The 16816-nt window shown below is 26.3% G+C and overlaps 1 protein-coding gene across 4 annotated transcripts in view; it reads left to right on the top strand.

Annotated features, from left to right (window-relative positions):
• LOC111630022 (sodium/potassium/calcium exchanger Nckx30C-like) overlaps positions 1 to 15753 on the top strand; it is a 57058-nt gene extending 41305 nt beyond the window's left edge. For 3 of the 4 annotated variants that reach the window (XM_023374021.1, XM_023374018.1, XM_023374019.1), the window contains 5 exons: positions 3696 to 3755; positions 8455 to 8592; positions 8682 to 8801; positions 12520 to 12656; positions 12730 to 15753. In XM_023374021.1, coding sequence (XP_023229789.1) covers positions 3696 to 3755; positions 8455 to 8592; positions 8682 to 8801; positions 12520 to 12656; positions 12730 to 12994 — 720 coding nt within the window. In that variant the 3' untranslated portion in view covers positions 12995 to 15753. The remainder of the gene's footprint in view (positions 1 to 3695; positions 3756 to 8454; positions 8593 to 8681; positions 8802 to 12519; positions 12657 to 12729) is intronic. The other variant, XM_023374020.1, reaches the window with a different exon arrangement.
• The last annotated feature ends 1063 nt before the right edge of the window (positions 15754 to 16816 follow it).

Raw genomic sequence — 16816 nt, forward strand, 5'->3', positions numbered from 1 at the left:
TATTTATATACAGGCTACATGTTACAGAAAAAAGAAAGTCGCTGCTTTATATTCTCTCTCTCTTCAAATATATGTATATATAGAAAAAAGTATTGGTTTGTTTGTGTGTGTTTATATATATAATTCTATATTTTATAAAATTATTAGCACTATATAATATGCAGATATCGGTATTTGTAAGAACGAATATTCAACACAGATAAGAGGTATATTATAATAATGTTATATCATGCTATAGAAAAGAATTCAATACACAGCAACAGTGTATTATACTATCACCGTTTAAACTAGGAATATCGTGAAATTTACTTATATATATTGAAAAATGATAAATATTTCAAAAGAAGATTTTTGATGTATATAATAACAAATAATTTGATATAATAAAATTGTATGATAAGATTGAGATAACCTTTGAAATGTGGACATTATTTTTGCTCGTTATTGGAAACCATTTACAGTGTATCATCTTCAATATAAATAAAAATTTATTGAAAAAATGGTATAAAACTGGGAAGTAATCACAGTTTGCATATTACCTTCTAAAATTCTTATCAAATATCCCGAGTTAATTTTAAAGCACTCAGAAAAAAAATTACACTACCCTCATAACATCATTGCTGATAAAGTTATTTCGGTTGGATGTGAAAAATGATTAAACTAATGTAATTTATTTCGTGAAGATTCCGTGAAAGAACTAATAATGCTTAATTTCTTGCAGCATACCATATATATATACTTCTTCAATTACATTTTTTTAACGTACAAATTAAAAAAAAATTGTTAAAATACAAACATTATATATGGAGCAATTATGTAGCATCTACAACATCTTGAGAGGATGTATCAAAACTAAATACGAAGATTAATTTAGATTTTGGAAAAGAAAATTAATTACATTTATTTATTTGTAATTTCATTTTTAATTAAAAAAATCAAAATTTTATATTATTGCAAGATAAAATATCTTCTGATGAAATTAAAGCTTAATTTAACATACATTACATGAGATGAAATCTAATTTCAAATATTTAAATTTAATTTATCGTTAGCTTTAAAATTTTTTAAGTGGAAACTGATAAGCGTCCAAAAAATTAGTTTTGTTAAATTAAATCTCTAAATTTAGTATATAATCTATATTAATTTTATAAATCGAGAATTCATAGACTTAAGTTAGAACTAGATTATATAAGTTACGTATGTACTTAAGTTAGAACTAGATTTTATAAGTACGCAGTTTAACAATTAATGCATATTATGAAGTTTTTGCATTTTTATTCTAAAAAATGTATTCAAGCATTGTTAAAAATTTCAAAGTCCTTAAAAATATTGTTGAAAATCAAAATCTGAAGATCTATTTGAGGCTGATAACTTCTTCGTATGTACACTACAGTATATTCAAATATTTTTATGAAAAACTGTTTTATTGATAATGCAAGAGAATAAAATTGTTTGGACATCCTCCATATGTTTTCTAATGAGATTAGGAAACTTAAAACTCGAGTCGAATGCATTTTCCTCCAGGTATCTTAACTTCAAATTTCATTNCAATGTTCTTGAAAGTCTTTAGTATTTTTTCAAAAAGTTTTATTATTGCATATTTAAAATGGATATAAAAACTAATATTTTTCAAAATATATCTTCTGGGATATAGAAAATTTACAAACTAATGCTATTTATTGATGTTGGTGTGGAATTACAACTAATTATTTAGTTTTAAAGACAAATACTTTTTCAGAATACAATCTTATAACAAAATAAAAAATAATATTCAAATTCATTGTGTAAATTTACAAAGAATTACTAAAAATTCAAGAAATTTCTATTATTTGTGTAGAAATGAAATGTCTAAGAGCAGGGTCATTGAGAGGGGGAGCTGGAGACTTTTCTCCAGGCCGAGAGAAAACTGGGCCCATAGTGATTCCTACCCCTAAAAATTAATGTTATTTTTACTAAGAAGAAAAATAAAATCTTTAAGACTGCTTTTTATTAATAAAGCAATTTTCTACACATTTTATTTGTTTAAAAAAATGGCAAAAGGAGGGCAACTATACCCCCGAGTACTAAACAAACTCTCGACGGCCCTGCCTAAGAGTAAATTTTTGTTTTTAATCACTCTTAATTCAAGCAAGTTTGAGGTTAATAAAATAATTCAAAATCATTTTCTTCAAATAAAAATTAAGAATAGTTCCTTTCTTTAATAATTTATTAACAATATTTTATATGCTTTTCAACATTGTCTAGCGTTCTGTTCAAATATGCTTATATTTTACAAATGTAAATTATTGCAATACTGTATATAAATAGACTGCTTATAGGATTACATTATTTAAAATAATACTGATTATTATTGAAAAGAATCAGTTAATTCATCTGATTAATTGGATCAAAATTACTAAATTAGATATTATTTTTCAGAATAAGACATATTTTTGGTTTCATATTTGTATTCTCTATTAATTTAGTGCATTTTTATTGTATGAAATTATTCCAATTCTATGGAATTTAACTTTCTACATCCCACACTGTTTTACAGTAGTATTGCTGCTATAAGAAAATAAATTTGTAAAATATAAATAATAGCTAAATTCAGCAGGAAATAGTTTTTCATAACTTTCTTTGTTGCATTATTTCAGAATTTGAATAACCTTCCAATAAATAGAATACTAAGTATTCTAAGTTTAAATGTTTTAAGATAATTCATTGTTTATCTCTTCCAAGCAGCACATCATTAGAAATTTCACAAGTTTTAACAGTAAAATTAAATATTAAATTGCATTAGAAAAGCAACCAAAATATCTGAAATGAAAAAGATTTCTTTTAAATTATGGTCAAATCTTTCATTTTGTTATAGAAAATAATGAAAATCTATTATTTGATGCAATATTTTATTTTATTTCAAAAACTATTAGATCATTTATATGTGATAAATCCTAAACAGATTGAAGTATTAGTCAGTTCTACTTGTACTGTTGTATTATAAAATTAATCAGATTTTAATTTACTATTTAAACTACTACATTAATTAAACGTTACTCAGTTGTTTCCTGATTCCAAGATAAGTTAGTTGTCATTCAAAATGAGTGAAAACAATTATTAAGTGAGAAACACATTTGCATATAAATCAATTACTCCTTGATTATCTATTGAGAATTATGTTCAGAATTAGAAATTTTAAAATGAATTGTCTTGAGAAGAATTGAATAATTTATATAAACATTTAAAAACATTAGTTAATACTCACCAAATGTAAGTGTTAAGATATTTTTCATAATTTCATATTAAATATTTATTAAAATAATTCAAAATTTATCTAAAATTTTTGAAATTCCACATCAAAGTAGGAAAATATAGTCTCAGATAGCATGTGATAAATGTATTTTTGTTTTGCTATGTTTTAGTTTCATTGTCTGTAATGGTCGTATTTGTGAAATGCACGTAGGGTTTCAGCCTATAAAGTTTTTTTTCTTAATTTAGATTCATGCTTATGCATTTAATATGTAAAATTTTCAGCATTAACTAATGCATAATTCAACTTCTTTCTTTGCATTAATTTTTCATAGCACCAATTTAAAATTATTTTTAAACATTTTTTAACAGCTTCATTTGATTTCTAAGTTAAATGTAACAATAAAAAGTTTAAATATTTAAGTAATCAAGAAGCTCTTCACTATTATAATTTTTGTTTTGAATAGGCTCAGGGAAAATGGGAAAACAAGCCTGGCTCATCCAAACAACTACCAATGGATTGCTGGGTAAGGATAGAGGAGAAAAAAAAACAAAAGTAGATAAACAAAAGGAAAAATGGTAGTTTATTTTAATTCAGTTGATAGTTAATATAACTTCATAATATGCAAATTCCTTCCTTTCTTCCTCATCTCTCCTCAAACATCTTTCTGTTTTGTGTACTTTTATTATTCATGTATATGGTTTATTTTCTATTTTCTATCTTTCTGCATCATTGTATGTTTTAAAAGAAGAATTATGGTTATCTTTTCATTGAAAGACACTTGATATTTTTTTGCATTTTTGCAATTTCTTATCTAATGTTATAAAAATAAACAAATGAAAAGATAACATGAATTTATTTTTATAAACTTCAATATAAAAAGTACTTAAGATGTTCTTTTCTTTCATTAATGCTATCTAATTTTCAATGTATATAAAAGTTGATTACATATAGGAATTCTATGTGTTTATGTTTAAATAAATGTTTTTGATAAGAGGTAACTTATCATTAACACAACTGCAATAAGAAGCATATTTATCTAATTCAATCTATTTAGTCAAGAAATACTTTTCTTATATATTTCATTATATGAAAATTGTAACTATATTCCATTAACATTCTATCATTAAAAAAGATCATTCCAAAAGTAATGCCTTGCAATCTTTTAAAAATTAATCTTAATCCTATAACATTATTTCATAGGTAGAAAATTTAGAAATGAAACACTATTTTTCCATAAAATCATCTTTTAATTTCTGTCATCTTGAAAAAAAGAAAAAATACTTGAATAACCATTTGATAAAACTTGGGATATACATTCCTTAATCAGTTTTTAGTTGCTGCCATTAAAGAACCATTTCTTTCGTCTTATTAAAAAAGATGAATAATTCTGTGGCAATGTTCGGAATTAGTCACCACAGTTCTATGATGTTCTTGTTTATAATGTGACAGTTCTGTTATTACAGATATATTTGCTTAGCATTGTAAGTTATATATAATGAATATATGAGTATAATGAATAGCTTCCTGTCTATTTTTAGGAGACTATTGTGTAATCTACAGAACTACATTTAATAGCATTGTCCTCATATACTATTTTGCAATACTTAAACATATTTGAGCTGTAATTTGAAAAAAATTGTAGATCCATAAATTCCTACTGTCATCTATCTGTCTTTCCTTAATCTTGAGAACGGAGTTAGATAGATGAAATCTAAGACCAGATATGGAAATCTTAGGGGCAGGAGGTCCCGATTAACTAAAAAGTATGACTAAAAATTGCAGCCCGGAATTGTGACAATGTCACAATAAATAATTGCTTGTTTCTATTGCTTTATTCTCAAATAGAACACATTACTCCTAACAGATGTGTGTAATAGTCACTAAATTTAACAAAATATAGTGTTTGCAGAAAATGAATGAATTAAATATGAAGAGAACTAGAAAAAAAAATACAAACTAGAGAGTAAAAAATATTTCTATTTAAAAGTATGAGGTTTAATTTTTGGAATGATCTGTACACATTTATATAAAATATTGCAAAATAATTTAAGTAGACATTTCATGCATAATTATTGGTTTAAGAATTTTTATAAAATGTTACTTCTTACTTAAAAAGTCTAGTTTTAAAATATGATGAAAAAGAATAAACTAAATATAATGGTTAAAATAAGTGCTGTCAAGCTTGTATGGGGCTATAGAGTAGAATGGGCCTCTTTTGTTTTTTTGAATAAAAGAAACATGTAGAATGCTTCTTTATTAACAAAAAGTAGTCTTAAAGATTTTACTTTCCATTAGTAAAAATAGCCCCATAGGTAGATTTTGGGGCTATTAAACTTTGAGGCCTATAGTGATTCCACTATGGGCCCAATGTTTACTTTGGGCCCAGAGAAAAATTCCTAGCTCCCCTTCTTAATGGCCCTGATTACAATATTATATTTAAACTTTTACAGTAATTAAGAATTAATTATTAATTTCCAGTAAAAGGGTAGTAAGAAGTAAAAGATAGTAAAGGGTAGTAAAAGTAAGAAGCTAGTCAGTAGATATATAGTAAACTTTACTAATCAAAATATATTTTCTAAATAGCAGGTTACCATCTGTTTACTACAAAAATAGAAACAGTTTATTTGAAAGTAACTTCTGACAATATATTGCAACATGATTTAAGTATTGCCATTTCTGCTTAAATTTTCTTTTAAATACATTGCATCACTCTTGCTTCATATTTTTTGTGCAGACAATTCAAAACAAACAAAAATCTTTAAATCTAGCAAACAATTTTTAATGAACAAACATTTTTTACCATCTTAAATGATCATATTCAGGTTCTAGAACATAGTTTAAAATGAAAAGCTAGGTATGTGTATAAAAAATGAAATTATAAAATGCAGAATCTTATATTTTAAATTATTTACATTTTAGAACCTGAAAGATAACCATTTAAGATGATTGAAAATCTTTTATTCAGTAGAAATGATTGCTCAATCTAAAGGGTTTTGTTCAACAATATATTGTTTGAAATCTATCCAGTATAATAGGTTTCTTGTTCCTTGTATATTGCAAGATATTTATAAGACAAATTAACTTACAGATTAATAAACAAATTCATCATCCATTCTTCTGTCATAGTTGTTTTCATCATTGTACGTTAACACTATTAAGGTATGATTTATTTGTTTACGACTGTTGCATATTTCCAACAAGACATTTTAGTTAAATGGAATTTACAAATAGGAACAATACATTACAGTCTTTAAATGTATTCTGGAATATCTGTCTGATAAAATCAATACAATAAAGGTCATTGTACATATACTTTTACATATTTGGATTGTTTATCTTTATGAATTACAGAATTCTACTACTATTAAATATGTCATCCTTGTAAAATGATTTTCAAAAGAACTGCTTCTAATTGAAAGATTTATTGATTAGTCAAAATTTAAATTTAAAAACTAACGTAATAACTGTAAAATATATCTATTTTCTTAACATATCTTAATCCACAGTTTGAAAATGTTATATTTTTAAGAATTTTATAATCAATAATTATACAAAAATTTATTACACATGATAAAATATGATTCTGTATTTCTATATTCACTAAAATGACTGATAGTTTTTAAAATGAAAAACGTTAAATTAGGGATAGTACAAAAAATTAATAAAAAATATAGTTTTGGTTCTTTGACAAAACAAAGCAAATAAAAAAAATCTATTAAAACATCACAAACATTAAGTTATAAATACATAGAAATGTGAGAGATAGCTAGCACAAGTATTTGCTTGAAAATTAAAGTTAGTACTTATTTAAATCATTTATCCCTCATAATTCAGAAAATATCTTACTATTCAAAATGTAAATAAAGCTCAACTAAATAAAATGAAAATAAAAAAACTGTCACCATAAATCTCTATCACAGTAATTTATTTGCAACTAACATTTTTGACCATATTTAATGGTCTTTATCAGGTAACACTAAGTAAAATAATAAAAGAATGTAGAAAAAGCAGTAAATGCTTTTCTCTTAATGCATTTACTGTTTCTATGTTCTATTTCCCACGTTCTCTGTTTATTGTTCTATAAATTACTTTGCTAAAGATTTATGGTGACAGTTTTTTTTAGTTATCTGACTACTATTAAATTATATAGTTTTTTTTTTCTTTTTTATTATCAACTTTCATAATTTCTCTTTAATTTATTAAACTTTATAAATCAAATTTATTTTTCATTGAAATGATATTTTGAATTAGTTACTCAAATTTCATAATTTTTAAAAATAAATTCAACGTTTTGCTCTATATTCATTATATTTTCTATATTTAAAGTAAGCAAAAGTTTTTCATACTTTTTAAAATTCATTCTTCTTCATCCCAGAAGCAATACATAATTCCAAATTTCTTCTGAAGATGAAAATAAAACAATCCTGAAAACATCAAAAATATCAAAAAACTGTTAACTTATATAAAAGACTCCAAAACATAAAACACATGAGAAATATTTGTTTTAATGGAACATAAACTGAAAAATAAGTTGGAAAAGACCCTAAAGTTTGAGTGCTGAGACCCTAAAGTCTGTTAACTTCTTTAAATAACTCTCATGTATAACTTAATAATTAAAATTTAGGATAATATTTTTTGAATGTCAAATTTTATATGACAGTTTCATCAGTAATAAACTGTTCTCTTGTGCAAAGATTACTCTGAATAAACTGTAGTATTTCCAAAGAATTCTTCTTGGTCTTTAAAATTAGTGTATCTATTAATTCTATTTTCATTCTGTATTTTGGCATCTACTGCACTTATAATAAAACTATAATTACTTTTCTCTATCTGATTAATTATTTTGATTAACACTTGGCAACCATTCTTACTTTCAAATCTATTTTTAGGTGCATTATTCATCCATCATATAGCTCTACTTAAGTAGAAACTTAAAATCTCATATTGATTATTTTCTATTATAAAATTATGTAATTGGAAAAAGAATTTGTCCTGAAACAAAATTTCAAGCATTAAAATTTTTCTTGAAAAAATATTTGTAAATAATTTTATATGGTTAAAATCTTTACTATTACAAAGGCATTTGAAGTTCACGTAAAAGTTTAGAAATCTGATGAATGATATTTGGAGCCTGTGGAATGTGTGCTTTCTTATTCTTAAATATATTCTTCAATGTAACATTATTTATATTTATTTTATAATATTTTAATGTGTTTTATAAGGAACCACAAGACCCAGATGAACCAGATGAACCTCTAGATCTCTCATGGCCTGACACATGTCATAAACGTATTAATTACATTCTGGTTGCTCCCATAGTTTTCCCATTATGGATAACATTACCAGATGTCAGGCGACCGGTATGTAGATGACTTTACAAATCTCTATTATTCAAAACTAATCAATGATTATTCAATTAATCAATCAATTGTACTTTTAATTTTTGTAGGAAAAAAGGAAATGGTTTCCTTGGGGATTTCTAGGGAGTATCATGTGGATTGCAATATTTTCTTATTTAATGGTCTGGTGGGCAACTCTAGTCGGAGAAACCATAAACATACCGAATGAGGTAATTTACAATATTTCATTATTTTACATTAAAAAAATATATATAATTTAAGTATTGACTAGTTTTTTAATGGTTTAAATCATCAATAAATACATTTAATCTGTTTTTGTCATGTAGATTGCACATTGGCAATTTAAATAACAAATGTTTAATGGATCTATAGTACAGTCGACCCCTCTATAACACTGTTGATAATTCCGTTTTATATGAATTCCGTGTTGTACGAGTCGTTTAGATTTTACAAATACGGGTAAGTTGTTCATAGCCCGACACACGTATTTATAAAATCTAAGTAACTCGTACAACATGGAATTCATATAAAACGGATTTATCAACAGTGTTATAGGGGGGGTCGACTGGTATAAAAGTCTATTGCAATTAATAGATTAGACATAAAAGTGGCTAAAAAGATAAATAAAGATAGCTTTTTTATAGAGACTGGTCTAGCTTAAAAGTTTTTATTCTAGATGTTATAAGTTGAAATATATGATGTAAAACTAAAATTATTTCTTGACATCCCATCCAGGAACATTCCTTCATTTTATTTAAATGATCTGTGAAATATACATCATCTTAATAAGAAATTATAATATTGATATTTGTTTTCTGTTTATATGTACTTTTTTATATATTTAAATTTAATATTTTTGCTTTAAGATATTTTATAAATATTAGAATGTTTAAATAAACATAGTTAAAATATGATAATTTAAATGCTTTTCTATTCAATTATCCCATTTCAATTCTAATGAAATTACAGTGAGTTCTTTTTGAGTTTATGCAATATCAAAGCTATGTCATCTGATGATTTATTCTCCATGAGGACTTGAAAAGAATGGGATACATAGCATGTGTGAATGGAACATGGAAAACACTTCACCAATTAGATCTGCAATAAATATGAAAATCCATTTTCTATAATACAATTACTATAGTTATCAAAGATAGCATTAGGATGGCCTCAATATCTGATCTGAATGAAGTCAACAAAAAGAAAATTGAATGAATCTCAAGTTGAAATGAGTAATAAAGTATTACAGGAAATTCTTGTTAATTTGAACTCGGATAGTTTGAAATCCCATTAGTTCATAACTGTACTTTTGTTCCAGCCAGGGGTATAGAGACTTGCATGTTAAGAAATTCTGTTAGTTCAAAATATGACTACTTCGAAATTTGAAATGAAAATTCTGTCTGAACTGCAATATGTGCATGTTAACTTATTCATTTTCATCAAAGTGCCTCTATGCTAAGAGAGAACAATAGACCAAGAACAACTCTAATCTCATCAATATGGCTTTGCCTCCAAGAAATAAATGCCTCCAAGAATTATATATCATATTGTATAAAAATAAAATGCACACACACAGTTTTAATGTTATGATAATTTGCAAAATAATATGAAAATTTCTCTATTAATTTCAAGTTATAAATGTCCATTTTTTTTATAAAAGACATTACATCTTTTGTAAAAAAAAAATGCATTAAAATTAAAAATTATTTTCAACAAAAGTATCAAATTGTTCTATTAATTTCAAGTTATAAATGTCCATTTTTTTTATAAAAGACATTACATCTTTTGTAAAAAAAAAATGCATTAAAATTAAAAATTATTTTCAACAAAAGTATCAAATTGTTCACACACATTTTCTTAAAAGAACTGTTACTAATTTTCTATAAATTTTTTTATTTAATGATATGTTCTAGAATAATATCATAAAAAAAAATTAATTCCATCTGCTGTTTCTCTTGGTAACTAGGGCAACATATTTTCCAATTTTTCCAGATGTAGAGTTTTTATCTATGCCATTTACACAATTAACTTGGATTTAAATAATTTAAATTTAGTCAATTTTCAACATAAAATAAATTAATTTATCTATATATTACTCTTACAAAAATAACATTTTTAATATACAAAAGCACAATAATAACTGGTATTTGCAATAAAAATCTTGAAATCTCAATACTATATTTACTGTTTAAGTTCAAAAATATAACAAGTCTATTAAAATTTCTAAAATAAATAAATAAATTATTTTTAACTTCTTTGGTTAACTACTTGTTTAGCATCAATAATTTAAAGTCAAATAACTCCAATAGATTATATCTATAATATACATGCATACACTATGTAACTTTCGCATAGATCTTCAGTATGTTTTTCATACAAAAGATCCATTTATTCTTAATCTATTTAAAATACAGATTGGTAGCCAAAATACCAATCTATAGTTTAAATAGATTAAGGAATTTAAATGTATCTTTTATATAGAAAATGAACCTAGACCTGTATAAACAATTGATTTGTTGGGATGATATAACTCCTCCAAAATATTTGCTTGATGAACTTCAAAATGATTCTTTATAATTTAAATTGAAGATACAGTAATTATCATGTTAGTATTAAACACTGCAAATGTAATTAAATTAATAGTAAAATGTTAAAAATTTCAGAGAGATATTCCATAAGATATAGCTTGTCATATCCAATTGTTATAATTATTAACTGATTGATGCAGACACCAGTATTGTAAGTTATATAGCCAGCCACAATTTTGACTATTATAGATGATTTTGACCCACATGGATGAGGGATTGGGAAAATGTCCCAACTCATATTGTCAATAATAAAGTACAGTAAAACATGTCAATTTGGACACCTCTATATCCTGAACACCTCCATATCTTGAACACTTTCACATAAACCAGATAAATCCCTGTACTTTTACACCTATATGATACTCCTCTATCTTGGACACCTCTCTACCTTGATTTTTGGACAAAAAGTGTCCAAAAATCAAGGTAGAGAAGTGTCCAAAATCAAAATCAAGGTTTTCTTATAAGCTTTTAATTGATAAGACCTTAAAACTGGATAATTATCCAGTTTAAAGGTCTTATCAGTTAAAAGCTTATAAGAAAACTTATGATAAACACTCTTTTTTTATGGCATTTGGAAAAATTTTCCACATTCCTGACTATCAATAGTCTCAGGCATCATTTCTTTCTAAAGACCAGGACACATTTGGCTACTTTGTGCCAAATTGTCTTGTTCAGTGTCCATAAAGTTATGCTGGCAATTGGCTATAAATCTGGCAAATTTTTCAGCTTTTGAAAAAACTTGGCAGCTTTTGTCTGCCACTTGTTGGCATTCTTCTTGTGAATCTAATCTATGTTTTAACATATTTCTTAACCTACATCAGTCCTTGAGTGTAAATTCTATATAGATTTTTTTTATTTTTATCTCCACTCTATGAGCACTAACAGGACCTTTTTTCAAGCCTATGGCAGGTTTAGCCAGACCCACAATGAGGTGGCTGGAATGGCAATGAACAGGGCTCAACATTTCTAGAATAGATCACTCCCCTAAATATTCTTAGGTTTGGTGATCTATTAATTTGAGGTGGCGAGAATATATGATTAAAAATTGCAGCCTGGCATTGTGACAATATCACAATAAATAATTGCTCATATATGATTATAATTTCATTGCAACAAGCATCTAATAATAAGAATTTCATAATTTTAATGAGTTATTTAATTTTTTGATTTTCAAAAAATTAAATAACTCATTATGTGAAAAATAAGATCTGGAAAAGATTTTTTGGTTTATATTTTTTCCTGTATGATTCAAATGACTATCAATAGTGTATGTATTTTTGAGTAAAGCTATCTTTATTTTTAATTACATTATTATTATTTAGTATTTGATTTATTTTAGGTTATGGGGTTGACGTTTTTAGCTGCGGGAACCAGTATACCCGACCTAATTACAAGTGTCCTAGTTGCGAGGAAAGGTTTCGGGGACATGGCCGTTTCAAGTTCCGTCGGAAGCAATATTTTCGACATAGCAGTCGGGTAAGTATGGCAATGTCTTGAATTCTGGCACCCAAAATGGAAGCAAAGCCTAAGTCATTCTTTTCTCTTGCAGTCTTCCTTTACCCTGGTTGTTAGCATGTTTGATAAGTGGTTCTGTACACGTAAGCAGTGTAGGAATGGCATGTTCGATCTTTCTACTTTTTATGATGCTGATATTTGTCATAGTTTCCATAGCTCTTTTTAAATGGAAAATGAATGTTGGATTAGCAGTGGTTATGTTTCTTTTGTACTTTGTCTTCATTGCTGTCAGTCTTATGTTGGAATATGGAGTCATATCTTGCACCAACATTATGAGTACTTTCTCATCAGGAAACTAAGAACAATTCAACATTGTTATCCTCCTTTCATACAGAAAATGATACAGAAGGAAGGATTCAACACAATGTAGAATGGAATTAATCCACTAGTGGATATTTCTATATGAAGTGAGAAAAATAACCTGTACATAAGAGATAAAGTGTACATATATGTCACGTTAACTCTAATGATGTTAAAAGGTATATTTTATGAAAAGTTGAAAAAAAAATGTTAAATAATCAAGAGTTTATGAGGAAAGAATGTTTGAGATATTTCTCAATTATATGTACAGTATAAATTATATATATCTATATATATAATATATATAAATACCTTTTACATGAATTAACTCAGGTTAGGATTGTATATGGCCCGGAGGTGATTTTCAACGAAAAACCTATGTACAACGATCCAGAAAAATATTTCTAGAAAGAGTGCCTTGGTTCAAAAAACAAATACACATCTATTATTTAATTTTTAGTTCAATTTTATAAATTCCCTCGGCATTTACCATCAGTATTAGGATTATCTAAGAAAGGATTTTTAAAAAGACTTACCACAGACAACACTTTTCAGTTATTTCTAATGTTTTATGTCTCGTCTCCAATAACAACGAAAAATAAAAAGCAGAAATAACTTTTATACTTTATCTCCTACTGTAAAGATGATAAAAATGGCTTAGCGATACAAACAATCTCAATAACACAGATGACATTTTTATCCAGTATTACATTTGCATTCTTTATCATAACCTCTTTTTTTGTTAGTTAATTTTTTCAAACTGTCGACAATAAATTTCAGGACCGAGTGCCTTGAGAATGCTGTGAAGATTTTGTGATGAAATGAAAATTGTAGAATGTTAACATTTAATGTTATATGCTTTCTATGCTCTTTTCCTTTCCGTGCATGCCTAGTTGTAAAATCAGTGTTAGTTTTATATAACCAAATGCACATTTGCTCACTGTAGTTGCCTGAGAACAAACTTTTGTCCTTTAATTAAAAAGCTAACACTAGAGAATGGACCAAAACTATTTATTATTTTAATTTTTATCCGTTTTTATTACTTGACTTGAGTTTCAATCCCTTGTCCTCACAAGCTGTGAATCCCAGATTTAACTAGCGTGAAGTTTTGGGTGTCTTCACTCATTTACTATTATGGGATTATTACAGAAGGAATATGATTATATTCTCCAAATTTATATGATAATACAAGAAAATTGTTTACGATGTATTCCGTCCCTTGCTATTCAGATATGCACTTTTATCCCTCCAGGAAGAAAGTTTGTGTCGAATAAAGAGGGAGAGGGGAGAGATGGAAAAAAAAAATGAAAAAATACCTGGATGTTTGTTGTTGTGTTGAATATCTGTAGCAAAATTGTTATTCTGCTCAAGCAGTTAAGATCTGTGATTTTAATTACATGCCATCAAGTGATGTTAGCATGGAATATTCAAGTCAATACACAGTTTATCTCATTGAGAATCCTCAAATCAAAATACTAAGATCTAATCTTGTTTTTTTAAACAAAAGATCTAAATTTAAAAGACTAAAATAGTTATTAAGAGTTTTTTTCTTTAATAGGTTCTATGCAACAATTATAAAGTTTCAGTTAATTTTAATTGTCAACATATCATTCAGAAATAGAATACAAAATAAGCACATTAAATGGAAGTTTTGACTTGGGCTGTGCAGATTAGTTTTTTAACTTTAGGTTACTCATTAATATTTCTTAAAACAATAATAAATGTAAATATAGAAAATAACTACAATAACGTAAAATCTTATCAGTCTGGTTCTTTCTTTCTCTTTTAAATTGGACAAATCAAACACAACCCGATTCGCGGCCTTCGTGAGATCAAAATCTTCACAGCCGACAAAGAAGACCAAAAACATACGAGGAAAAAAACTAATAATAATATATAATAGTATAATTAAATAGTACACATACAAATGGACATTTATCAGTCATACAGAGACAAAACACAAATAAAACAAGAAATGATCGATGACAATTTAACATTTATCATCGTTGCAATACCATTTCCATTATATTGTTCTTACAGCAGAATTCCTTGCTAATTATTATGTAAAATGTAGAAACTATGTATATTATACAGACTGCCAAATTGTATTTGTGTAAAGATAGAAAAGAGTGTATATATAACGTATATAATATATATATAAATATATATCCATATTCATAAATATACTAAACCAACCAAAAGAGAAAATACATTTAGTAGTGCAATAAAAAATTCACTTCATTTGGTTTTGATGTTTAGAATGTGTCAAATGTGAATTATAGTTTTCAAATTTAAAAAAATATCATTTTTGCTAGTTGTGTAGATTAAAACTAAAAATGAAAAATTCAAAAATATTAGCATCATATTTATTTCCACCAGCTTATTTCTTTATTTCTTTTATTAACGCTTGCATATGTCATTTTCATTTCCGACCAGACGTAACTTGACCAAGAAAATGTCAGAGATTAACAAATCTCCCAACAGAATATATTAGAAAATATTTAATTTTCCATATTTGTTAATTATCTTCCTACTTTTATTAATAAAACTATGTTTTAGAGAGTTTATACAATTTAACATGTTCTCTCCATTTGCAAAAATTGAAGTCCTGTCATTGTTATCATCTATCCAAACAAAAAAAAATAATTAAATAATAGTTAACAATCTTGATGTGAAACTGTATAAATCAATAATTGGCAATTAGTTTGTCATCTGTACGCATCTGTATGATGATAAATAAAATTTTTAGAAGTAGAAATCTTGTATTGTTCTCTCGTTTTTTATATGTATCGTGTACTATTTTCGATAAAAAGAAAATTGCAGTGAAAATATTGGAACTATACACTCGATCCTTGATTTTCATGGTACTCGAATGGCACAATTTTGATTTAACACGGTTGGAGAAATGTGAAAATATTTTGTTTTATACAATAGAATTTCAGTTTAAAATAAAATTCTGAAGAATATTCTAAAATACTTTTTTAAAATTAAGTATTTTGTTGATAAAATTAATGTTTAGGTCTATGCTAAGTATTACGGAATTATAATCATATTGCCACAACTTACACATCCAAAGAGATGAGATTCCCTATTGTGTACTACATCTCAACTTTACACTGTATATATACATTAAACATAGCTCCGTATCAGGAAATGTATAAAGAATTAAACAGAAATAAAAAAACAGATTTTAATATTAGATTTTATTGAGATAAATAAGACCATCATCATCTTTGGCAAATAAAAAAAATGGGACCAAAGAAGTTAGTAACAGAATGACACAAAATTTCCAACTGAAAAAAAAGGATAATTGTTTCTTTGTAAAGAATAAAGAGAAAATAATTTCATTTTCATTAATTACATATTTATATACTAATAAAGATTAAAGATCATTTTGCATACAGAAATTATATAAAGGACATCCAGAAAATAAAGAACATTTAGATAGGAAAAAGGTTTTATTGTTTTTTTTTCTTTTTTATATCATTACTAATTAGTATAAGACCAGTTACTTTCCTACATAGTCACCATTATGATTAAAGGACTTTAAATAGCTTCACACTAGTTTTTGTATTCCTTTGTCACACTTCCACCATCAGTGCTTTCAGCGAGTTAGTGACAGCTTCTTTCACCTCTCAATCATTCCAAAACATTCCAAATCCACCCAAAAACTCTTTCAGCTTGGAAAAGAGATGAAAGTCACTGGGGCAGGTTGGGTCCATATGGTGGATGGTCGAAAACATCCCAGCCAAATTTCTGAAGCACAGCATAAACAGCTGCAGTAGAACATGGTAGCATGTTATCTTCTGTGATTAAACATT

This window comes from Centruroides sculpturatus, unplaced genomic scaffold, assembly GCF_000671375.1.
Source record: "Centruroides sculpturatus isolate CEXI.00-Female unplaced genomic scaffold, Cexi_2.0 scaffold559, whole genome shotgun sequence".
In the NCBI taxonomy this organism is placed as follows: domain Eukaryota; kingdom Metazoa; phylum Arthropoda; class Arachnida; order Scorpiones; family Buthidae; genus Centruroides; species Centruroides sculpturatus.